Below are 23,675 nucleotides of genomic sequence, written 5' to 3' on the forward strand. Positions count from 1 at the left end.
ATAAAAAAAAGAGAATTATGCCACAATTTTTTTAATGTTAAAGGTTTTGTAGATTGCCAGAAATACAAATGATTATTAGCAAAAAATACAAAATAAGCAAAACCTTTTTTTTCCCCCAAAAGTTTTAATTCCTTTAGGTAATCACGTTTCTTGCAAATGCTTAATAATAGTACCAAACACATCCTACAGTTCAGCCATTTCAAAGACATTTATATTACCGGAATAGTAAAGGAATATTACAAAGTTCAGAGAAAAGGATATAAAATACATTTGTTTTTTTTTTTCATAAATAGCAAAGCTTACATTAGAATTTCCGTCCATCCTCACGACAGACTCGGCAAAAAGTGTATCGTAAAAAGGTTTTGTGCAGCAAATGCAATGCAAATGCACACTTTAGTGTTGACGCATCAAATACGCACGCACAGCACTGACGAAACGACACAAGAAGTCACGTAAACGATAACCTACGGCTACTTCTGACGTGCATATCATTGGTATAGAAACGAAAATACATACAGTACATGAAAAAGACAAGAAAACCTCCACTCAGGATCTCCCGCACTTGATCAGTTCATCCTGAAAGCAAAGTCCTCCTTCCGATATCCCACCTCTGTTTGCTTTTCATCTCCCGTTTATCCGTGCTTCTCTGAGGAACAAAAATAGAGGACAACACCAAAGAAACACTAATGTTATGACATCTTTTTCCATAAGCCCTTAAGTTTGGGGGTGAGGCAAAAAAAGGACAATCCAATCATTCGTTACATCGTCGGAGGTTTCACTTTTTAATCGTAGAACGAGCGCCTGGGAAGTGTGAGATGGGAGAAGAAAGAAGGGTATAGTTTGCAGCACATATCTGAAGAAGGCAAAAAACATGTTGTTAGAGGTGTTTGTTTGCAGGTGTTCCGGTGGAGATCAGAAGGCGAGAGGGTCCCAAGATTACTCCCAATTTCAGAATTTGAAGAGGTCTATGAAGTGCTGAGGAGAGACGGGGGTGAGGCAGCTGTCAGGATCGTTGGCCGTGCAGGGATGTCCCGAGTCCTGTCGAGGAAAAAAGAGAGCGGTTAAAACAAGATTCAAGCTTTTTCTGAGAAAATGGGAGTCATCTTTCTCCATGAAACAAAGCCGACACAACATTGTTAGGATGTTATATATGGGTGCCAGGTCATTGCTTCACTGCTTTAAGGTGGTTGCCTGTTTTTTTGTTTCTACAGAAAATCAACTTTTTTTTTTTTTTTTTACATGCAAACATGTTATATATGGTTGCCTGTTTTTTTTAAGCTGTGACTTTTCTCAAAATTCTTCTTTAATTTAGCTAATTTGACCAAAACAAGTCTGCGAGTATCACAGTCACAGATTAAAAAAGGGGGACAAAAAACTGAAAACCACATTTCAACTGTAAAGAAATGCCCTGGCAACCATATATAACGTAAGCAAAATTTTGCATGTAAAAAAAGGGTAAATTTTTCTATTGCGCTATACACAGACTGTGGCCAATTGAGCAAAACTAAAGCAAAACTTTGAGAGAAACACATAGCTTAAAAAAATAATAGTAATAAATAAATAAAACAAACAAACTAACTAACTGGCAATCACCTTCCAACACTAAAGCAATGCCCTGACAACCATATATAACATATTTGCTAAATTTTGCATGTAAAAAAAAGGTCAATTTTTCTATTGTGCTATACACAGAATTCAGTATTCACAGACTTCATCGTAGGCAAATTAGCAAAACTGAAGAAAAACTGAGAGAAAAGTCACAGCTTTAAAAATAAACAAGCAACCACCTTGTATATAATAATCTTAAGTCTTTGGTGATTTTGTTGTCCCTTTAATCATCTGCCAGGTAAAAAACACAATCTTTATTAATGTAATAATGTTGATGTAATGATATTCTTTTTTTAATTTTTTAAAGATTTGTTTTAGGCATTTTTACCTTTATTTGATAGGACAGTATTGAGACAGGAAAGTGAATGAGAGGGGGGGGGGTAGGATTGGGAAATGTCCTTGAGTCAGGATTTGAACTCGGGACGCCCTGACATGCTACTGCACCATATAAGCGCACTAACCACTACAGCTATTGCACCGACATGTAATAATATTCTGTTATTATTGTTAAATCTAATATAATTATTTTTGTTAAATAAATATAAAATATATAATTGTTAAATTTTTGATTAATAATTGGGGAATCACAATATGTTATTAAAAAAACATTAAAATGTAGTATTATTTAACGTTATACCATAGTCATCATGTATATGTTTGTGTGATCAGTTTCTAACGTTAAGGTGCATTTCTCTTACATATTTTCTCTAAAATTTTGCTATATATTTTTTAAAGTGTTAATAAAATCTACTGCAAAATGACAGCGCTTCCATTACCCAATGTTATGCATCTAAAACTGTGAAACACATTGACAACAACAAAAAAATTTAAGACATTGAGATGAATACATGCAGTCAAGAGTAAAAAATAAAATCTGTATAAATTGAAGAGCAAAAATTAAATGACAGACAGAATCTAAAAAAGACAGTTAAAAAAAAGCACAAAAACGAATAATGAGACGAGTTATGAATGACAGACACGGGTTTCCAAAAGCTGGTACAGTGAACATTTAGCATGTACCTTAAAGATCAAAGCCAGGTGTCTGTCCTTTAGGAGATAAGGGACCAGAAGGAGAACAGGGAAAGAATCAAAGGTTAAATTTGAAAGGGTACAGGAAGGGAGCTTCTTTTACAAAGGACAAATTAATTAGATAAAACCCAAAAATATTAAAATGAAACCTTATCAAAATGAAAATGGGGGATACATGTTGGATCTAAGTCTTTATATGTTCAGTAATCATTTATGCATGTAATATTTTGGAAAAAAAAATTAACAACATATCTGGAACTGAGCAAATACAAAAGGCATCACTGTTTCTTTCATTCATTAGCTTTGTGTTTTCATCGAAAGATGCTAATTCAATGTATGCGCAAAACTGCAATATCGCATAAAAGATTTGCAAATAATACAGCGCTTCCATCCAATGAGTCGAAGAGAACAACATCGTCACTTCCTGATAATCTGACACCAAATATCACAAAGAAAAACTGAATTTGCTAAGATATGAGAAGCTGCGTGAATCAATTACTTGTAATATAAATTACTTGTGTTTCCAAATACAATGCTGAAACCCAATGAAAGCCTGGTGGAGTTTGGAGGCACGAGGCACTCTTTGAGGTTGTAATAATAGTAATAATAATAATAACAATAATACTGAACCACTGTGATGACCGACTTTGGTTAAGGCATTTTAAAATGACCAAAAAAACAATACTGTACTATAATGTGATTGGCTCACTGGTTTGTGCATTAATGCTGTACATCACAACCAATTTTATCCTCACATGATCTCTTATAACAAAATCGCATGATTTTTTTTAATGTGCATACTGGAATTTATTCTGTAAAAATATATATTTTTTATGCGTATTTTCTAAATTTATATACATCTTTTTTATGCGATTATCCAAAATGCGCATAAAAATAGGTGGATAGAAACGTAGCTATTGTCTCCTTAATCTGATTTGCAATGGCAAGCTAACAAAAAAGATATATAATCTGAGGGAAATGTCAGTCTGACTTTGCCTCGCTTTGTTTAAAAATAATAAATCTGCCAAATAAACTAATGTTCGCCAAATTACTATTGCTTCTACACATGGTTTATAATCTCAAACTGCATTGTGGAATATTCTAGAGAACATATGGGTCTTTTTAGGGCCAGAGATGCCCAAACTAGGGCCCGCGGGCTAAAGTTGGCCTATAACCTTTGATTTGGCCTTTCATCTCATCTGAAAAAAGATGATACGGAGGTGGTTGGGGCGAATTCTTTTGACAGAGATCAACGTTGCGAAATTAATGTAACATTTGAAAGTTTGAGAACCCCTGATTTAGACACAATCAACCCTGACACATACTAGGATTCGACAAGGGAAACATTAGCAAAGAGCACTTAAACCTAAATAGAAACAGAACCTTGATGGATGTCTAACTGTTTATTCCTAGACCAGGATGTTTGACATTTAAAAAAAGGATTTCTTACGTTCCAGAAGAGGATGCTACAGTGCCTGCAGAACTGCAGAGTGTCCCCGTACTGCTCTTTCTGTGGGTAGTATTTCTGAAGTGTGAAAAACATCAGCTTCCAGTCCACATGGCCCTTCTCTGACAAAATCAAGTGCCTGCAGAACTGAAGACAAACAAACACAGACACTGCTATGAGGAACTGTATCTCTCCTGCAATCCTGAGCTGCCATCTTGTGGTCAGATTAACACACTATTACTAACTACTATTTGATCTGCTACTGGTTACAGAATATGTTGTTGTTGTTGTTTTTTTTCTCCAAAAAGACTGCTTAGGCAGATATTCATATTTAGAAGATTATTCATTTAAGCGTTACATTTTATTAGTGCTGGACACAACATTGGAATATCTATCTTAAAGGGCATCTATTTTACCTACATTTACATTTAGTCATTTAGCAGACGCTTTGGTATCTCCAGAAGGTGTCTGTAAATGTTCAGCTCAAAATACCAATCAGATTATTAATTATATGATGTAGAATCTACCCATTTTAGTGTCTGAAGACGAAAGTTTGGGGTCAGTAGGATTTTTAAATGTTTTAAAATAAGCTTCTCCTGCTCACTAAGGCTGCATTTATTTAAAAATTGTGAAATCTTATTGCACTATAAAATAACTGTTCAAAAGTAGTTTATAATTTAATGTAATCATTTATCATTTATTTTAAAGATGAATTTTCAGCTTCATTACTCCAGTCTTCAGTCACATGATCACTCTAATAAAAATAATTTTATTATTAATATTATTAATGTTAATAGTAATAAAAGCAATAATGATTGGCGTAATAATTTTATTTTAAACTATATATAATAAAAAATATGCAAAAAAAATGTTCTGTGGACTTGTGTATACATGTTATTACGGACACATGGCATTTGTCAATCAATTTGGTGAGCGGGAAAAAACGCACTCCTGCGTCACGTTGTGGTGGGCCTCAAAATCACTGGGATTTAAATCCTATTTTAACATCAGGAAACTTTAAAAAAGAGACTTGTGTTTATATTACACCAATATACCTACACACAGTTCTGTCCAAACAGCCTACAAAAGATGATTTTCATCTTAGGTGCCCTTTAAATCAATTACATTAAAATGTATGTATATTAGAAATGGAGAATAACATAATAAAGAATAATAGTAGTCATTAAAATTACAATTTTTATGCATTTGTTAATTTAATTTTAATGGCTCAGTGTTGAGTAATTTTACTACTGGTCCAATCATAGTTGTTTTCGGGAGAATTTTCTTCACACAAGTGAGAAAAAAACTAATTATAATACAAATATTTGTTGTTTTTGCTGTTAGCGAAATGTAGCATTGTAATACATTTAACAATTCTTATTTCCAAATACAGTATTATAGAAGTAACTACTAGCTTAAATGAGAAAAAAACGTTTATATATTATAAAGGTCCCGTGAAGTGCTTTAAACTATGTATTTTTATTAGCTATCTTTGAGGTAATCTCAACTTAAAAATGAAGAGGGTGAAACATAGTGTAGCCCCTCCTCTTTAAAAAAACAGCCAATAGCGTTTAGTTTTATCACAGCTTTGCCAGTGAGAGTGATTAAGACCAAGCACATCCAATGAGAAACGTCTTGAGGGGGGCGGGGCATGTCAGATGGTAGAGAGCACTTGACTGGTCAAGATTTGATGAGAAAAGTGAGGTGGCGTGAAATAAATCATTGGCAGAAGTGACAAAATGCAAGATTTGCGATGTTTATATCAGTTTTAATTTTCTAAACGCAAATTGTCACTGTTTTGGAGCGCACTAGCTAGAGAACCTTAAAATACACTGAAACTAACATCTATAGAAAACATTTCACAGGATCTTTAAAGAAGTGAACAGTCAGCATTAAACCAACAGCACAAATAAATACAACAGAACTAATATACCAATGAACCACTAATCACTAATAGTGATTTTGCCTTTTAAATGACGAATGTAGGTTTAGACTTCCGCCAAATCAATTTCCTCTATATTACTTTCACTTTAGACGCAACTGGTTATATTTTAAAGACATAATTAAAAGACATTTTGACATTAATTGACATAGCCTGTCCACTGAAGCATGAGAAAGTGTAGAAGAGACGTCAGCTTTTGAACACGGAGATAGAGAGACGTACGAACAATGAAGCAGTGCTGAATTCTCTGTTGTGACTTGCCGCATCTTTAATCAGATAAAACCTGAAACATTTAACTGTTCATTTATGCATGTAAGTGTTCATTTAACCAGTGTACAGCGGCTCATTTAACAAAGTGCAACTATAGCGTGGCAGACTGTGGTGAAGCCATATCACCAAAACAAAGTGCTTCAAGCTGTTAAATAAGAAGACTTTTATTTGACAATGCTACATTTGAAATCTTGAAAAATATAGAAACCACTGATACTGCCTGCGTGGACATGTGATATTGTGTTTGATGGTAATTATAACAGTGTTTTCTAATTAAAGAATCAGTACAGTTAGTAATTAACGGGATACTTAGTCCTCACCTGTTTTTCAGCAAAGTGAAACTGGCACAGTTTCTTCCACAGATGTCGGTCCTCGCTGAGCATTTGCAGCGTTGGCGTGGCTTGTCCCAGATTGATGATGTCATAGGCATCGGTAAACTGGTAAAGGATGTTGGTTTGCATGTGCAAAGGGAGGTCGCTCAGTGTCATCCCGTTTGAAACTTGCTGCACACAAACAGACTCAGCATGAGGTATGTAAATATAAACTGAAGATGAATAAAAAATGAATTCATGATTTGAAATTTTATCGGTTTAGGAAAAGAAAATGTGCAAGAGATAGCATGTGTGTGTGTGCATGTAAATAACACAGGCACATCTAATAGCTCATAGTAACATGTGTTAGCTACCTCTATGCAAATATTTTTGAGATTTTGTGAGTTGGTTCTCCCACGCGAACGCAGGGAGAACATGCAAACTCCACACAGACACGCCAACTGAGCCGAGGCTCGAACCAGCGACCCAGCGACCTTCTTGCTGTGAGGCAACAGCACTACCTACTGCACCACTGCTTCGCCCATATTTTGCCATGACGACAGTAAATAATATTTGACTAGATATTTTTCAAGACACCTAAAGTGACATTTAAAGGCTTAACTAAGTTAACTAGGCAGCTTAGGGTAATTATGCAAGTTATTGTATAACAACAGTATGTTCTGTGTAGACTATCGAAAAAATATAGCTAAAAGGGGCTAATAATGTTGACCTTAAAATGTTTTATAAAAAATTTAAAACTGCTTTTATTCTAGCCAAAATAAAACAAATAAGACTATATATATATATAAATAAATCTAATTTCAAAGACTTAAGTGTTTAGTTATTATAAAAGTGGTGTAAATGCAGCAATACCACGGTTAAAACATAGCAACAGTCTGCATGACAAAACTGTCTAGTACATTTTACAAATATTTGTTGCTCGGTCAGTCGCTTTTTGGATAAATATATATATTTTTAACCATCCATAACCCATGTGAAAGATTACCTTTGGAATTTGTAAATTATTGAGCTGCTGCTGCCATTTTAAGATGGTTTCTAAACGGCAGACCCAAATGTTAATGTTGCCGACCAACACAGACTTTCCAACTTCTCGGATGAGGATGCAAAGCGTGGAGCTTAAATCGTGCAGCAGTGCCTTGATCAGTCGCGGGTTCTGATGGTCTTCCAGAACTGCCCAGTTACAAAACAAACAATCAGATTTTCAATACCACTTATATCTGCACATATTTCTGGACTTTGTCTTTGCAGTTGAAGTCAGAATTATTAGCTCTCCTGAATCATTAGCCCCCTGTAAATGTTTTTCTCCAATTTCTGATTAACGAAAAGAAGAACACATGTTTTCAACACATTTGTAAACATAATAGGTGTAATAACTAATTTCTAATAACTGATTTCTTTTATCTTTGCCATGATGACAGTAAATAATATTTTATTAGATACTTTTCAAAATACAAGTATTCAGCTTAGTGACATGTAAAGGCTTAACTAGGTTAATTAGGCAAGTTAGGGTATTTGTATAATTATGGTATGTTCTGTGGACAATCGAAAAACGGTATTGCTTTAAAGGGCTAATAATATTGACCTTAAATGGTTTTTAAAAAATGTAAAACTGCTTTTATTCTAGCCGAAAATAAAACAAATTAGACTTTGTAAAAATATCATAGAACATACTGTGAAAATTTCCTTTAATTTAAAAATAATTTAGAAATCACAAAATCACAAGAGGGCTAATAATTCTGATTTCAACTGTATGCGAGTAACACCTGTTCATTCACCTTTCCTCACAATCTTCTCCAGAACGTTAAAGTAGTTCTTCTGAGCAGCTCCACTCAAAGACGTCAGCTGGGATTTGGCAATCAGCTGCAAAAGCTGAGTTGGAAACAGAGGGTAAAGTAAGAAAAAATTATTATGAAAAGAAAAGAAAGTTATTGAAATGCAGTTGTTCAGCAGAGATGACAACTTCTTACTTTAACTACATAGTTGAATCGCCGCACATCCTGAATGGCGCTGGAAAAGTCCAGACGATTAAAGGCCTCACCAAGCGTACAATACCCATGTCTCTGCAAAAACAAACACATGGTTCACATTCAAAACTGGTTAACTCGTGTTGTATTTTTAGCTGCTTTTTGTACTTGTTATGCTATGATATATTTTTTCTCACCTCTCTTGTACTCTCTTTTTGAACATAGATCCACCTCTCCTGGAACAAAACTGAATAAAAAAAAAAAGATAAAATATAATTAATCCATATATATTATACTATTAAAGGAATAATACAGTAAAATATTAAATTTCTTGCAAAACTTGTATTCGTTCTTGTTCTAAAGAGTTCATATTTTTGGGTGAACTATCTCTTTAATTGCATTTATTAGTAGTAATTATTACACAGATCTTAGAGAACTTGATTGAACATTGATCTTCAACATTTTGCGATCGTAATTGTGTAATAACCACTAAACACTATAATTACCATAGAAGCTCTTTGAAATTAGACATAATTATGAGTATGGTGTAATTAAATATGATATATAAAGAAATGCTTAATTATCAGTAACAGTATTTTATTCTTGACAAGTCAATTATACTACTCTGTTATCAAAACCTTTTAGCATAGCAACTACAAAACAAACAAACAATTACTGAACAAATATTATGTCAAAACAAACTTTTAATTTGGATGCGATTAATCTTTGCACTAATTATTATATATATATATATATATATATATATATATATATATATATATATATATATATATATATATATATATATATATATATATATATATACATATACACACACACACACACACACACACACACACACACACACACATAATAAATATACACAGCACGCACACACACATATTTTAATATAATTTTTATATAATGTGATTTATAACGTTTGATTTATTTTATAATAAGTAAATATTTTAACATGTTAATATAATTATTTTGACTGCTCTATTAAAATTGTAATATTATACTTTATTAACATTTTATTCCAACATGTTTGTAAATTTCTTAATATTATACTACCATTTATGTTATTACAGTAATATTAATACTATAACAAATTTGTATAATTTTTGGATTAGATTTATTTATTTTTTTATATAATTTTCACTAAACTTCATACCTGCCTATTTTTCCAAGAAACCACTGTGAAATTTGTGGTGATTGTTTTATAATTATTCTATAAAGTATGCATAAAATAATTATGTTTCATGCAATTGAATATAATGTTATTTTTACATTGTGACTTAGTGTTGTTGTTGAAAAAGTCCTTTTTCCTCTTCTTGGCAGCTACTTCACAGACATCTCCCACGTAGACGTTCTCCTTGTTGTCATTGTCCAATCTAGAGAGTTAAAAATGTGATGTTAATTAAAATCTCCCAAAATAAGCTTTTTTTTAAACATCGTGTTTACATATGGCACAGGTTACACTTCAGAGCAACCAACAAAAAGTACATGAGTGGGTCTCAAATGATATGATATCATGTGATCAACAGATGGCCAGCATGCAATTTTGCAATACATAAACCTGACGGAGAATCCAATAAGCAAGTCAATGCTGTTAATTATTAGTCCAAGTACTGCTGAGCAAGGCGTCGTTAAGATCTGAAGATGTTATAACTTGCTCAACTTACACAGGCAAACGTTCCATCTATGTCAAAATTTAACACACATGAGGTGCAGATTCACAGTGATAGTACACAAACACCTACTAACATCCTCACAAAGCCAAAACTAGATATTTTAAAATGTGGTTATATTTCCTTGTAGTCAGGCCGACCTTAGGTCAGTTTCTATGACAGAAAGCTTTTAGCTCAATCGATGATAGATAGATAGATAGATAGATAGATAGATAGATAGATAGATAGATAGATAGATAGATAGATAGATAGATAGATAGATAGATAGATAGATAGATAGATTAAATGCAAAATGCCATTTCAGAAAATAACCTCGGTGACTATAACACACACCGATTCTAAATACAGATACCTGACTTCTCACATGCCACACACACACTTCCTCTTTTGTTGGTTCCTCAATGCTTTGCTGGGGTTTTATAGTCTTGTTTTGGTTGAAGATTATAGGTTCAAATTCTAGATATATCCCCTTAGTTTGCGGTAAAATTAGTTTTATATTCACACATTTGTTCATTTTTGAACAGTGCCAACAAGTAACACAGTCCCTATAGTTTTTCCCACTCTACTTTGAATATTCGGTTGGAAATCGCATGCAAGTATGACTTTAAAACAACATTAGCACTGTTTGGTAGACTGTGTACAATGTTGTACTTTGATAGTAATAAGATTTCTATATTTTGAATTTTCGAAGAATACATTTCTGAAATAATATAATGAAGGAGAAGGTTTGAATGTGTGAATATAAAACCAACTTTACCCCGATTCCCCTTAGATCAAGATACAACTAAGAGTGAGATAATTCAAAGTATGTCTTACTCTTCCAAGCCAAGTTCATTGATGTTATCTCCCAATTTGTGGCTGAAATAATCAAAGCGCTTCCAGCCATCCTCAGTTTTGATCCAACTCCAGCCTGGAGATCTCCAGTCTTGACCCAAGAAAGGCATCTTCTTCTTCTTCCACCTGCTCCAGAGACCTGAATACAAGAGACTATTATCTCAAACCATTATAACACAACAAAGGTTTATCACACATCAGACTTTATATCATTATGGTGTGATATGACAACACAGAGTACTTCAGTCAACAATCTTGATGTAAATAACTATATTTCAAAATACAAACATGACGCACTTTGACGTTATTTGTGAATTGTTTCTAAGCTCTGGCTTGTTGAACAACTACTGCCAGTTAATTTGCTTAAACGCAAAGCCTGCCAGGAAGCTTATCTTTTTAAACGACGACAAAACACTAAAGACAGCTCTAGTATCTACCTCTATTTACGTTTTACTCGCAAAGTCACGTATTGGTGCTGATAACTGACGCATATTTAAGTTTACTTACTGCGAGTCCTTTGTTATGCTGATAATTTTCTTCTTTTCTTTGAATATTGACGGAAGTAAACAGTCAGAAAAGCGGAGTGTAAGACACGCCTCCCGGTGATTGCGATTGGCCGTCGTGTTTGTATTTATTTTGTTGCTACCCGGAATTCCCGAGCTGATTGGTCCTCGGCCCTGTCTATCACTCGTAGATTTATCCCTAGCTCTCTGTCGCGGTAGCTTCTTACACGTGACACAGGCACTGCACATGTTGTCATGTTTTGATTTTGCGATGGGGGAAGGGAAATGGATCAAATGAACGATGGAATAAACTGATCATGTTGGATAATAAGATCACAAAATAAACATTTCCTCTGCTCGCATTTGGACTGTAGGAATTACGTTAAACAGGTTTATTTTGTAATCATCTCAGTCAGCTTTAAGTACATATCTTTGTGTGATAGAAACTGACCAAATACAATTATTAAAACACAGATACAAACTTAAGACAATGCACTGGACCTAAAAAAAAGTAGTTTTATTTTATCGAGTTTTCTCAATTTGCAATTGCAATTGATATTATTTTACTTAAAATTAAGTTTTTAAAGGGATAGTTCACCCAAAACTGATGATTGTCAATACATAATGCATCCTTCAGTTGTTCTAAACTTATTTGACTTGATTCTTTCTGGAAAACTGTGACTGACTTTTATTGTTCTTTCTACTGTGGATGTCAATAGTTCCTGGTTTTCAGCTTACTTTAAAATATCTTCTTTTGTCTATTCATACACACACATATATATATATATATATATATATATATATATATATATATATATATATATATATTTTTTTTTTTTTTTTTTTTTTTTTTTAACTTAAACTTTGTTGTGTTTTTAGTAAACATGGTTATCAACAATGGTAATAACAGAATTTCTCAACATTGACTTGGTTCAATGTATACTGTAGCATTGTTGATTACAATATGAAACAATATATATATGTATGTATGTACATACAAGCAGACACCCATATTTAAATATATACACATATGGGGAAACCTGTAAGTATATATGTAGAAAAGGGAAAACTAACTGAAAAAAAGTGTACAATAAAACTATATTGTAGAACAGATCAGACAGAAAACTGAGAAAAAACAGTTTGTTGTCACCTATATCTTAAAAGACATCTTAATCGTTTCTCCTACGCCATTATTTTAAATCACTTAAGTTTTAAAAATGGAGATCAAATTATCATGCATAGTATTTATTACCAATGAAGAAGTGTTAAAATCTTTGCTCTGTTAATTAAGATAGTGGATTGCTCTAGTCAACAATGTCTGTTAAGTAATACACCGTAACCATTGCTGAATTGAGAGGAGATTAGGAGGGAACCAGGAACTGGTGATTATTTTCTTTAGCTGTTTATCCTATATATTATTTGATGTGATTTTCATGTGAACTAATTTTAAATTAAAATTATATATTTCAGTACTAAGATATCTAAAATACACTTCTCCACACCTCGCATTCATGGACAAAATAGGCAACACAAATAAACTAAAACCTAAACCTGCTAAATGCAATGTTAATTAACTATTTTCTGAATGTGTGTCAGGGTTGTTTTTTTCCCATTTGCTATCACCAAACATGACAATATTTGATTGTTTTTAACTTATTTGTTTATTTGAAAGACTGTATTATCCACAGTTTCCTAATTAGGCATTTGAAGCCAGCGTAGGTAATGAAAGCCAGAGAAAACTACCATTTATTGCAAGGCTAGAGTTTCACTATTGATACAGTATATTTACCTTTTTACAATTTAGAAAATTGTCAGTCAATAATGCATCCTTCACTTGATCCAAACTTGTTTGACTTCATTTTTTCTGTTCAACACAAAATAATTTATTTTGAAAAAATCTGAAAACCTGTAACCATTGACCTCCATTGTTTTTCCTATACTGTGGATGTCAATGGTTCCCGGTTTTCAGCTTTCTTCAAATTAACTTCTTTATATCTTTGATGAACATTTAATAATCCTTCATGTGATTTAAAAAAAAATATATATATATATTAGGGTTTCTGCAGGGCTCACCAAGTTAAATTTAAGACTTTTTAAGAGTTTTTAATGAAACCCATAATGAAGGAAATTTTAGACATCTTCAGGGCTAAATGCTAAGGATTTTTTTTCTGTCTATCCCAGTTCAAATAGATTTTCACTCGCCTTATCAAAAATGATTACAATTTAATAATATTAAATAATAATATTTAATACAAATTTTTTAATAAAAAGTTAATAGTTTTATTGAGATTGGGATTGTTGGTGATTGTGTTAATGGCCAGATTGGGTAGCTATACATGAAGAAAATATAATTAGGACATGTTAAAAAAAGATTTAAGACTTACAACACAACTTTTCAGTAGGTTTAAAACTTTTTAAGGCCTAAAATCTCAAGAATTTTTAAGACCCTGTAAATATCCCGAGGATGCTTAATCATTTGTTTTTTCTCATTGATTATCACCAAACATGACAATACTGAATTGTTTTTGACTGATTTGTTTATTTGAAGGATTTTAAAACTATGTCCTAAAGAGGCATTTGAAGCCAGCGTATGTCATAAAGGCCAGAGAAAACTATGGCAAGGCTAAAGTTTCACTCACTATTGATACAGTATATTGACCTTTTTACAGTTTCTTTATTTGACATCTGACACATATTTGTGTCAGGTAAAACCCCACCCAGATGAAAGTCCAAACTGAGCTGCAGAATACTTGCCAATAGAAAATGGCAAGCATTGAGACACAGACATCAGAGTGAATGTTACATCAATAACACTATAATAACAGTTTCTGAATTTTACATATAGAAAGTTAACAATAAATCTGCCTTGTAAGGTGTCAGAAAACATCACAGATGTACAGTAAGTATAAGCTTAAATGTAAAAAAAAATCATTCTAGCATGCATTCAGGAAAGAATGCATGTCCAAAATCATTTAAAGTAGTGTAAAGGCCACAAACACTCCCTCTGCAAGATCTAACCTGCCCTGCAGTCTGCATTTAAGAGGCCAGAGGGGTAAGTTTTCGTGTGCATGTGAAAACACTGCACACATTGGTTAAAGAACTTGCCAAAAATTCAGTCATGTGCAAAATTATGAACATACACACTAAGTTAACATTTGTAAAACCTGTATATTTTCATAATAAAATATGAAAGTATTGTATATAAAATAATATCTGCTTTTAAGTCAGCAAAGCTAAATCAAAAACAGTCTTATAACAGTAACTGCTCTGGAAAACACTGGAGTTTTCCTTTAAAACTCTGGAAAAGTTTTAAAAAAATGAAAAATTCATATTTTACACAGCGTGTCAGGCAGTCTGATGAAGTAATCAAACACCATTTCAATGTACAGTGAGTGAGGAAGGTACAGATAACAGTCAGTCAGGATAAACAGACACTTATCTTTGAACTGAAGTGACAATGGCACAATTTATACACACCCACGCTGGGTGTGAATGTCCTTGTTTTTTGTTCACCATTTCCGTTGTTACCCAACAATAGACAAAACTGCAAATCTGAAGCCCTATTTATAGGCCACCTCTGCATTCCAAAGCTGGCAGGGTGGTTTGATGGTTTAAAGCCAACAATTGTCTCTGTAAACTGTGCAAAGCCAGTTTTTACATCTAACAGTGAACTAAAATGCATAGGAAGGGCTGTATAACTGGCTGTTAATACAGTATAAATCAAGTAACACGATATCTCTCAGTAGATATAATAGAATACTTTCCAGGATCAAGTACTGGCATGACGAAAAGGATTAACGAAAAGTGGCTTGTGACAATAATACAGCACTTTGAGGCCCTAAAAACTGAGCTTCGGGATCCCTCTGGACTTTCCCATAAGGGTTTTTTTAAATGGTGGTTTTGGATTTACGAGTAAAATAAAGCCTAAAGTTAGTATTTTTTTAATAAATGTTCATGTCAACATACATTACGCAAACTGTGCTATAAATAAAGAGTACTATACCACCAAAAGGTTGTTTGACGAAACACTACAGTTTCAAGAGTTCACACTTAGCTGATGATTAATTATAAAAGCTTGTTTGGCATGCTGTCCCGGGAGAGAGTCCTGAGCTCATGAGATCCTCGAGCCCAGGGCTCCCTCCCGTTGCAAGGCGGGAGGGGAGTTTGAGCTCAGGTAGATCTCGAGAACTCCCCTGCTGTAGCAAGTGATTGTTCTTGAAAATAACTACTAGATGCGTGCCTATGGTGCCAATTTGGATTGTACAATTGACTTAATTGCAAGTTTTTAGGCGGTGGGAGGAAACCGGGGAACCCGGGGGAAACCCACGTGAGCACGGGGAGAAGTGCAAACTCCACACAGAAATGTCTGCTAGTTTGGTAAAGCCAGGAACCAGAGACATTCTTGCTGTGAGGTGACAGTGCTACGCACTGGGCCACCATGTCACCCGTCTAAGAAGGAGGAGTAGGGAAGGAAGGGGGGACTCTTCAAAACGAAGATAGCAGTGGAATGAAACCCAGGTTATTTATAGTAGTTTAGGAGTGATTGGAGCGTAGTGAATTGGGTAATGCGGATCCAGCCGCTAGCAATCATAAGCACATGATCCTCTCGAAATCTGTTTATACATAAACTTCACTTATACTTCTGAAAAACTATGAGTGCAAGTACTTAATCCAATATCTTTATGCAGTCATGTAAGCCATTATTCTTTATCAGTCATCATCATGGCTAGATTTATGCTTCTTATGCTGATATCACACAGCTTGTAAACATATAAACAAGCCTGTCGTGCTGAAGTGGCCTTTGTGAAATGTGAAGGGGACGTGTGTTTACCACTTGCATCCAGAATAAGGATGCCATTTGAAGAAATTAGGAAATAGGATAAAACTCAAACATTTTCTTGACCTAGAGAGTAATAAAAATGGGTTTTCACATGCCGAGGAAGTAGAAGTGGTACAATCAAAATGCTGCATCTTTAGAGGATAATATAAAAGCCATACGTTTCTAGCTGGCACTTCTTCAGGTTTAAATTAAACACAATAATCAACATAGAAAATGTTAAACTATCTTCAAAATTCTGGGCTCCGTTCAAAATGTTGCAAAATGTTCTTTGAAATGGAAAAGGTGGTGGTCGAACATCTTGTTCTGATGACACAAGAGTTGCAACTTTATGGCAGCTGAGCATTCTTGTGATCTTTTAAAAAAAAATCAGAGCCTGATGAAATCGGTATAAATATGTGTTTAATGCTTAAAAATATGCGCATTGTTACAGTATCTGCTCAAGTTGTCCAAAATTTAAGAGAAGCAACTTTACTTGAACCCATTATGTCTTTTTAATACCACAAGTTGCTTCCATAGCAAAACATTGGTAGATACAGCTGCGGCTAGAAGTTATAATGAGAATTATTTTGATTATTTATTAAAAATATTATCTATTAAATGTATTTTATTAACGTCTACCTCTACCCCAACCCTAAACCCACCAAAGCCATCACAGTTGTGACAGCAATTATACCAAGTATTATTCAAATTATTTATGAAATTAGCCATTTAACTGTATTTTAACGTCTACCCCAACCTTAAAACGAACCGTCACAGTAATGTAATAACAGCATTTTTTGTTGTATAGTGTCACAAAATTAGGCTATATTGATTGGAGCAGTGGTTCTCAAACTTTTTTTCACCAAGTACCACCTCAGAAAACAATTGTCTTTCCAAGTACCACCATAATAAAAAGTGTTAAAATACAGTAGCAGTAGGCCTAATTAAGCAACCAAAGCTCTACACAGTTTTAAAAAAAGGCAGATTAATTCCTAATATTACGAAAATGTATTATTGTCAGCCACTTTAAACATTAGAAATAGTTTGAACATTAACATTGCATTGTGCCTACAAGTAAAAAATAAGTCACGTTTGAATTAAAATGTGCTTTTAAAAGTTAATTAAAAACGACACTGTTCTTAAAAAGTAAAAAGAAAACTGCTGTAGCCTATTTATCAAAACCAGGAAAAGTTCTGTGACCTCATCAATAGGCTTTATCAAATTCATATATAAACTCTTTTTGATAAATTTTGAAATATAAATTGCATGTATATGACATTTGTATATCTTTAAAGTCTAAACATTAACTTGTATTTCAAATATATTATTTGGATTTACATATTTAAATTAGAAATGAGATCTGTCACATTTGTGTTATCGTATGCGTCAAAAGTGTGTTCATTTTTTTTTTATCCTTAATTATTTAGTGATCACTCCGCATACCACTAGTGGTATACATGCCACAGTTTGAGAAACACTGGATTGGAGTATCCACATCTACACAGTTTTGAACTTGAACGTCCCGCTAGATGTGAAGTACAAAAATTTGTAAAGTAAGTAAAGCAAAATGGGCGATGCAGTGCGCAGTAGGTAGTGCTGTGGCCTTACAGCAAGAAGGTCGCTGGTTCGAGCCTCGGCTGGGTCAGTTTGCATTTCTATGTTAAGTTTGCATGTTCTCCCTGCATACGCATGGGTTTCCTTCGGGTGCTCCGCTTTCCCTGACAGTCCAAAGACATGTGGTACAGGTGAATTGGCTAAATTGTTCGTAGTGTATGTGTGTGAATAGGTGTATATGGATGTTTCCTAGAGATGGGTTGCAGCTGGAAAGGCATCCGCTATGTGAAACGTGCTAAATAAGTTGGCGGATCATTCTGCTGTGGCGACCCCGGATTTATAAAGGGACTAAGCCGAGAAGAAAATGAATGAATGAAAGCATAATGTTCTTATTTTACATGCTCACAAACAACAACAACAACAACAACAACAAACAGGATAGGCCTACTAAAATTGACCCAGTAGTATGCCCTATAACAGTCCAGAAGAGTGGGTTTAGTGCCTAATTTTCTGATTGGCTAATAATGTGCCGGTGTCTCCAACAACTCTTTCTTGAAACTGTAGAGATGCTTTTGATAATAGTAGTCAAAACAAAGTAATTTGTTACAGGACACAATTTAATCCAGATCTCGAAGAGTCTTTCCAGACTCTGCTGCATTTCTGCAGCTGTAAAGCCACTTGATAATCCGAGCGTTGCGCTCGATCACTGACGACCCTTGTCGGACAGTCTCCTGCAATTCCTCCTCTTGCAAACCGTCGCTGCAGCTCGAGAATCCGTCATCCGACGTGGACACGCTGATGCTCCTGATATTGGAGCTGAGATCGTCCGAGCGCGCGGAGAAATTCTCTTTGCCCAGCGACTCGATGATGTCACCGTCGAGCCCGCAATATTTGAAGAACACGTCGAAGTCCGCGAAGTTTTTCGAGTAGCGCGAGCTGATGTCCGAGCTGGAGCGCGCCACTCCTGTGCGACTCTTGCGCTCCTGCTCTTTTGTTTCAAGAACTTTCCTGTGAGGAGTCGCTCTCTGAACCTCATTTGTCCCGCTTGCGGTTAGAGTTACCTGTGAGGACTCTTTTCCACATTCCTTACTTGTGGCGCGATCAGATTCTCCACCTTTGTCTCTAACGGTAAGTAACGGCTTTCTGTTGAGTCTCCTTCTCAGTACAGGTGCTCCTCTCAAGAGTTCACACTTCTGTCTGTATAACAGAATCGAGTCACGTTTCTTCGAGCTGCTCCGTCTCACCACGTTGCTATCTTCTTCGGGTAACTCTTTATAATCAACATTAACAGTGTTTTTCACGGAACCGTCTCCCTTTGAAGACCCTCGACTGCTCCCAGAGGCAGACCCGGTGCTGATAACCGGTTCCTGAGAGGAACCGACCTCTTGTTGGCATTTTACATACTGTGGTTTAGTGGCTGCCAGCCTCTCCACCGCACTGACGCGTCCCTTATTCGCCTCGTTTTCTCTCTCCATCTGTTTCCTTAAAAACTCCGGTCCCTTCACAAGAATGCGTGACGGGTCCACCTCGAACGATCCCTGCGTTTTCTTCAACATTTTCCTCGTATGAGCAGGTGAGTCCTGCGTGCTAAATCCACAACGGCTGTGTTGCTCAATGTGTTTAGGGGTCCGGTAGATGAGCAAGCATGCACAGCACTGACGCACACACATTTACCTGTTCATACTCACCTACTCCACCCACCAACAGGTCAAGACAATGCGAGCTCTGACATGAGAGATGTCTGGGAAAAGATGAGGAAGACTTTCAGGAAACATCGACTATAACGTTTTCAAAATAGGATGGAGTTTTGCAATATTTAATAAGCAGAAAGAATTAAGTAAGTGGAAGCTGGTGGTAAGGTTTTTACATTTTTATTACAGGACATATAATACAAATACAGTATGAACCCCAACACATGCAATTACATTTTAAATGTAAACATTTCTAAAAATAATAACATTAGTTTATTTAATGCAATTGCATGTTTTAACAATTTGTTAAGAAATGTTAAAATTACCATGTTGTTCAGGTAAGAATTTTGTGTGTGACTGAGTTTTGTTAAAATGTTAATTTTTACAAACATTGCAGCCACATTTATAAACAAAAATGCAAGTAAAATCAATGTATTTTGTTTGAAAATTAGTATTTTGGTGTTTTGTTAATAATAAGTATATTTTTTTAGATGGAAACATATAGCCTATTATATTCATTTTATTCATATTATAGATTTTTTGGCAATTATTAATTATAAATTTAAAGCAATATAACTAAATAAATTCTAATGGGTTTAACTCTCTAACTCATTCATTCATTCATTTTCTTGTCGGCTTAGTCCCTTTATTAATCCACAGTCGCCACAGCTGAATGAACCGCCAACTTATCCAGCAAGTTTTTTTACGCAGCGGATGCCCTTCCAGTCACAACCCATCTCTGGCAAACATCCACACACACACACACACACACACTATGGACAATTTAGCCCACCCAATTCACCTGTACCACATGTCTTTGGACTGTGGGGGAAACCAGAGCACCCGGAGGAAACCCACAGGAGAACATGCAAACTCCACACAGAAACGCCCACTGAGCCGAGGCTCGAACCAGCGACCAATTGACCTTTTTGCTGTGAGGCGACAGCACTACCTACTGCGCCACTGCTTTGCCCTAACTCCCAAACTTTATTACTTCTTTACTTTATTTAAAAACATAATCAAAATAAAACACTTTTGAATACTTAATCATCTTTATTTTTTGAAGTATGCCATAAAATATTTCAGATTCTTATTTAACATGTTTTCTTGTTAGTTTTTTTTTTTTAACAATAAAACCAAAATCAGGGCGAGGCAGTGGCACAGGTAGTGCTGTCGCCTCACAGCAAAAAGGTTGCTGGGTTGCTGGTTTGAACCTTGGCTCAGTTTGCGTTTCTGTGTGGAGTTTGCATGTTCTCCCTGCCTTTGCGTGGTTTCCTCCGGGTGCTCCGGTTTCCCCCACAGTCCAAAGACATGCGGTACAGGTGAATTGGGTAGACTAAATTGTCAGTAGTGTACAGTATGTGTGTGTGAGTGTGAATGTGTGTGTGGATGTTTCCCAGAGAAGGGCATCCGCTGCGTAAAAACTTGCTGGATAAGTTGGCGGTTCGTTCCGCTGTGGTGACCCCGGATTAATAAAGGGACTAAGCCGACAAGATAATGAATGAATGATTAAACCAAAATCAAGTGTAGTCGTGCAACGGGATTATGTTTGTTTGATTTTTTTTTGTCAACCCACAATGCTGTGTGTGTAAACCATTATTTAAAACAGTCGTTCTTTAAATGACTTTAGCAGTCATTATTTAAAACAGTCAAAATATGGTCAACCATTTGGTAGAGCAGGCAGTTATTTAGTTAATACTGATAATTCTGAGATTATATTCTTGTAAATTTCTATAATGCAATACATATATATATATATATATATATATATATATATATATATATATATATATATATATATATATATATATATATATATATATATACATATATTCTGTCTTCTTTAGTGGCGGGCTAATTCATGTGTAAAAAGATTTTAGTTTAAAAATTTGAAAACTTATTGTAAGGCTTGAAACTTATGCTTCTATTCTGAACCAATAGTCGGAAACAGAAAGCAGTTGAAGGATGGCGTGTTTAAATCCATTATTTATCTGACTCCATTGTAATTAATCTGACTCCATTAAAGTTGTTATCATAATTGATAAAGAGAAAGAATCTCTACGTCTTAAAGCAGGCAAAGTTGTTTATTAAGTTACATGTTTAAATATACAGACATTAGAATGACACAAACTAACATACTGTATAAAGAAATTCGCTGTAACATATGCACTGCTGAGCAACAAAGACAGTGAAACTGCCTTTGTTAGCATATGAGGCTACACACTGGTGTGCGGGAGATGCAGAGTAAAAGCCATTCTCCCAGATCAACAGTTACCTTTCCCTATTATACCCTGAGCAAAGCATTGTCAAACATGAGTGAAAACCAACCCCCAAAACCAGCTGAACGTGAGAGCAAAGTTGAAGAGATGAAGTGGGGGAGAAGAACATTAACATACTCTCCTCAGGCCATGACCCAACAATAGTTAATATAGTGTAGATTGAAACACAATTAATCAATGTCTCTGTTGATTTCATCACTACAACACTGAAGTCATAAACTGTCAAATGACACCAAACATGACAAAGTTATCTGAAAGAAGAACACAAGTAGATGAATTGTGTATGGTGAAGAGCACATGGTTACTGTAAGCAAATGGCAGAGATGTGTATCGGAGCTGTGAGGAACTCTGCCTCACCAGGAGGACCCATCCCATGCTTGGAATGTCTCAGTAGTCCTTCATTAGCATAGAAGGAAAAGTATATAATATTTTTTCAGCTTACACTTATAAATCACAGATGCTTGATGTTCAAACAGATGCATAATCGATAATCACGTTCATATTTTGAGCGTATTATGAAGGTTAAGCTTATACTAATCATTTGTGGCAACAGACATGTCTCTTAAAAACTCTTTACGTCTTGACTTGAATCTTGTTTTTCTCAACATCTGTTTATGCATCGTGTGTCCCGATTCAATAATCTTCCACCCTTTGTACAGGCTCATGTTGTCAAACAAAGTCCAAAAAATTGGAAGACTCTTTTGACAGATCTGACCTGCTGAACTTTTGTTTGCAGATTCCTTGTTCATACGCGGCCATATAAGTATTGTCATCTTGCAGCAGTTTATAAATGAAAGAATTGCAGATGTACAGCGCATAAAATCTAATTGGCTTACACACATTTATTCTAATTAAAAGCATACAGATTTAGATTTATGACAGAAAGACTTTTGGGAGGGGATTAAAATGAATGCAGGATCTCCATGAAGACATTAGATGGCAGCAGACTAGAGGAAGTGTGAAGCGAGCACATGATGAGTGCTGATTTCATAAAGCCTAATAAAAGTAATTAGAAAATGAAGCGATAAAATGACCTTGACTTTTCTAAAACCATCAGTATTGTCATGCCGTGTAATTTTAATGGTGGACAAAAAAACAACCAATTAATGTGACTAGTAAGCAGCCAAACACTTCACCCTAGCAGCCGCATAGTTACACATTAAAAACCACAGTAACACCAGCATATCAACACTTTGGAAAGATTTTTCCTGACAGGATTCCTGTGGAGTGTTCGTGCATCGTTCAAAGTGTAACCGAGAATTCATTTCTTCACTTAACCAAGAATTTGTGCAGATGTAATTTATGTGCGTGAAGAGGCCTGCTGTACAGTGAGCTGGAAAGTATCCAATAGCAGTACATTAAAAACCTATATAGGGCTTTCTCCAGTCTCCCAAAATTGTGGTTCCAGATGCAACGGGGAGGGAATCATTATGTCAGTTAGCTTCAAATCACGTGAACATCTTTCACCATTCTGCATCACTTACAACCCTTAATAACTATAATTGTATACAGATAGTTCACTGATAATGACACTGAATAGTGAGTCTAAATCCTCATTTGTAAGTCGCTTTGGCAAAGCGTCTGCTAAATGACTAAATGTAAATGTAAATGTCAATGCCACATTGAGAAGTTCTCCAAAACACCTCCTCTATCCGTCCTTCATCGCATATTATAACATTTCAAACAACAGAATGACAAATTACAACCAAAAC

The 23,675-nt window shown here is 35.0% G+C and overlaps 2 protein-coding genes across 5 annotated transcripts; both read right to left on the minus strand.

The window, feature by feature from the left end:
• Positions 1-15: 15 nt before the first annotated feature.
• Positions 16-11,724, minus strand: fbxo25 (F-box protein 25). 4 transcript variants are annotated; one of them, XM_005162395.6, is made up of 11 exons: positions 11,625-11,724; positions 11,100-11,256; positions 9,883-9,986; positions 8,790-8,839; positions 8,596-8,688; positions 8,404-8,497; positions 7,614-7,798; positions 6,617-6,799; positions 4,088-4,231; positions 2,629-2,655; positions 16-1,038 (listed from the first exon to the last, which is right to left on the minus strand). In XM_005162395.6, exons 2-11 carry the CDS (start codon positions 11,225-11,227, stop codon positions 949-951), a joined length of 1,098 nt encoding a protein of 365 aa, XP_005162452.1. In that variant the 5' UTR covers positions 11,228-11,256; positions 11,625-11,724; the 3' UTR covers positions 16-948.
• Positions 11,725-14,139: 2,415 nt separating this feature from the next.
• fam110c (family with sequence similarity 110 member C) lies at positions 14,140-19,650 on the minus strand. The gene has a single exon (XM_021470021.3). The coding sequence runs from the start codon at positions 19,547-19,549 to the stop codon at positions 18,611-18,613; it is 939 nt and encodes a 312-aa protein (XP_021325696.3). The 5' UTR covers positions 19,550-19,650; the 3' UTR covers positions 14,140-18,610.
• Between the last annotated feature and the right edge of the window lie 4,025 nt (positions 19,651-23,675).

This window comes from Danio rerio, chromosome 23 (genome assembly GCF_049306965.1).
Source record: "Danio rerio strain Tuebingen ecotype United States chromosome 23, GRCz12tu, whole genome shotgun sequence".
NCBI classification, from domain to species: domain Eukaryota; kingdom Metazoa; phylum Chordata; class Actinopteri; order Cypriniformes; family Danionidae; genus Danio; species Danio rerio.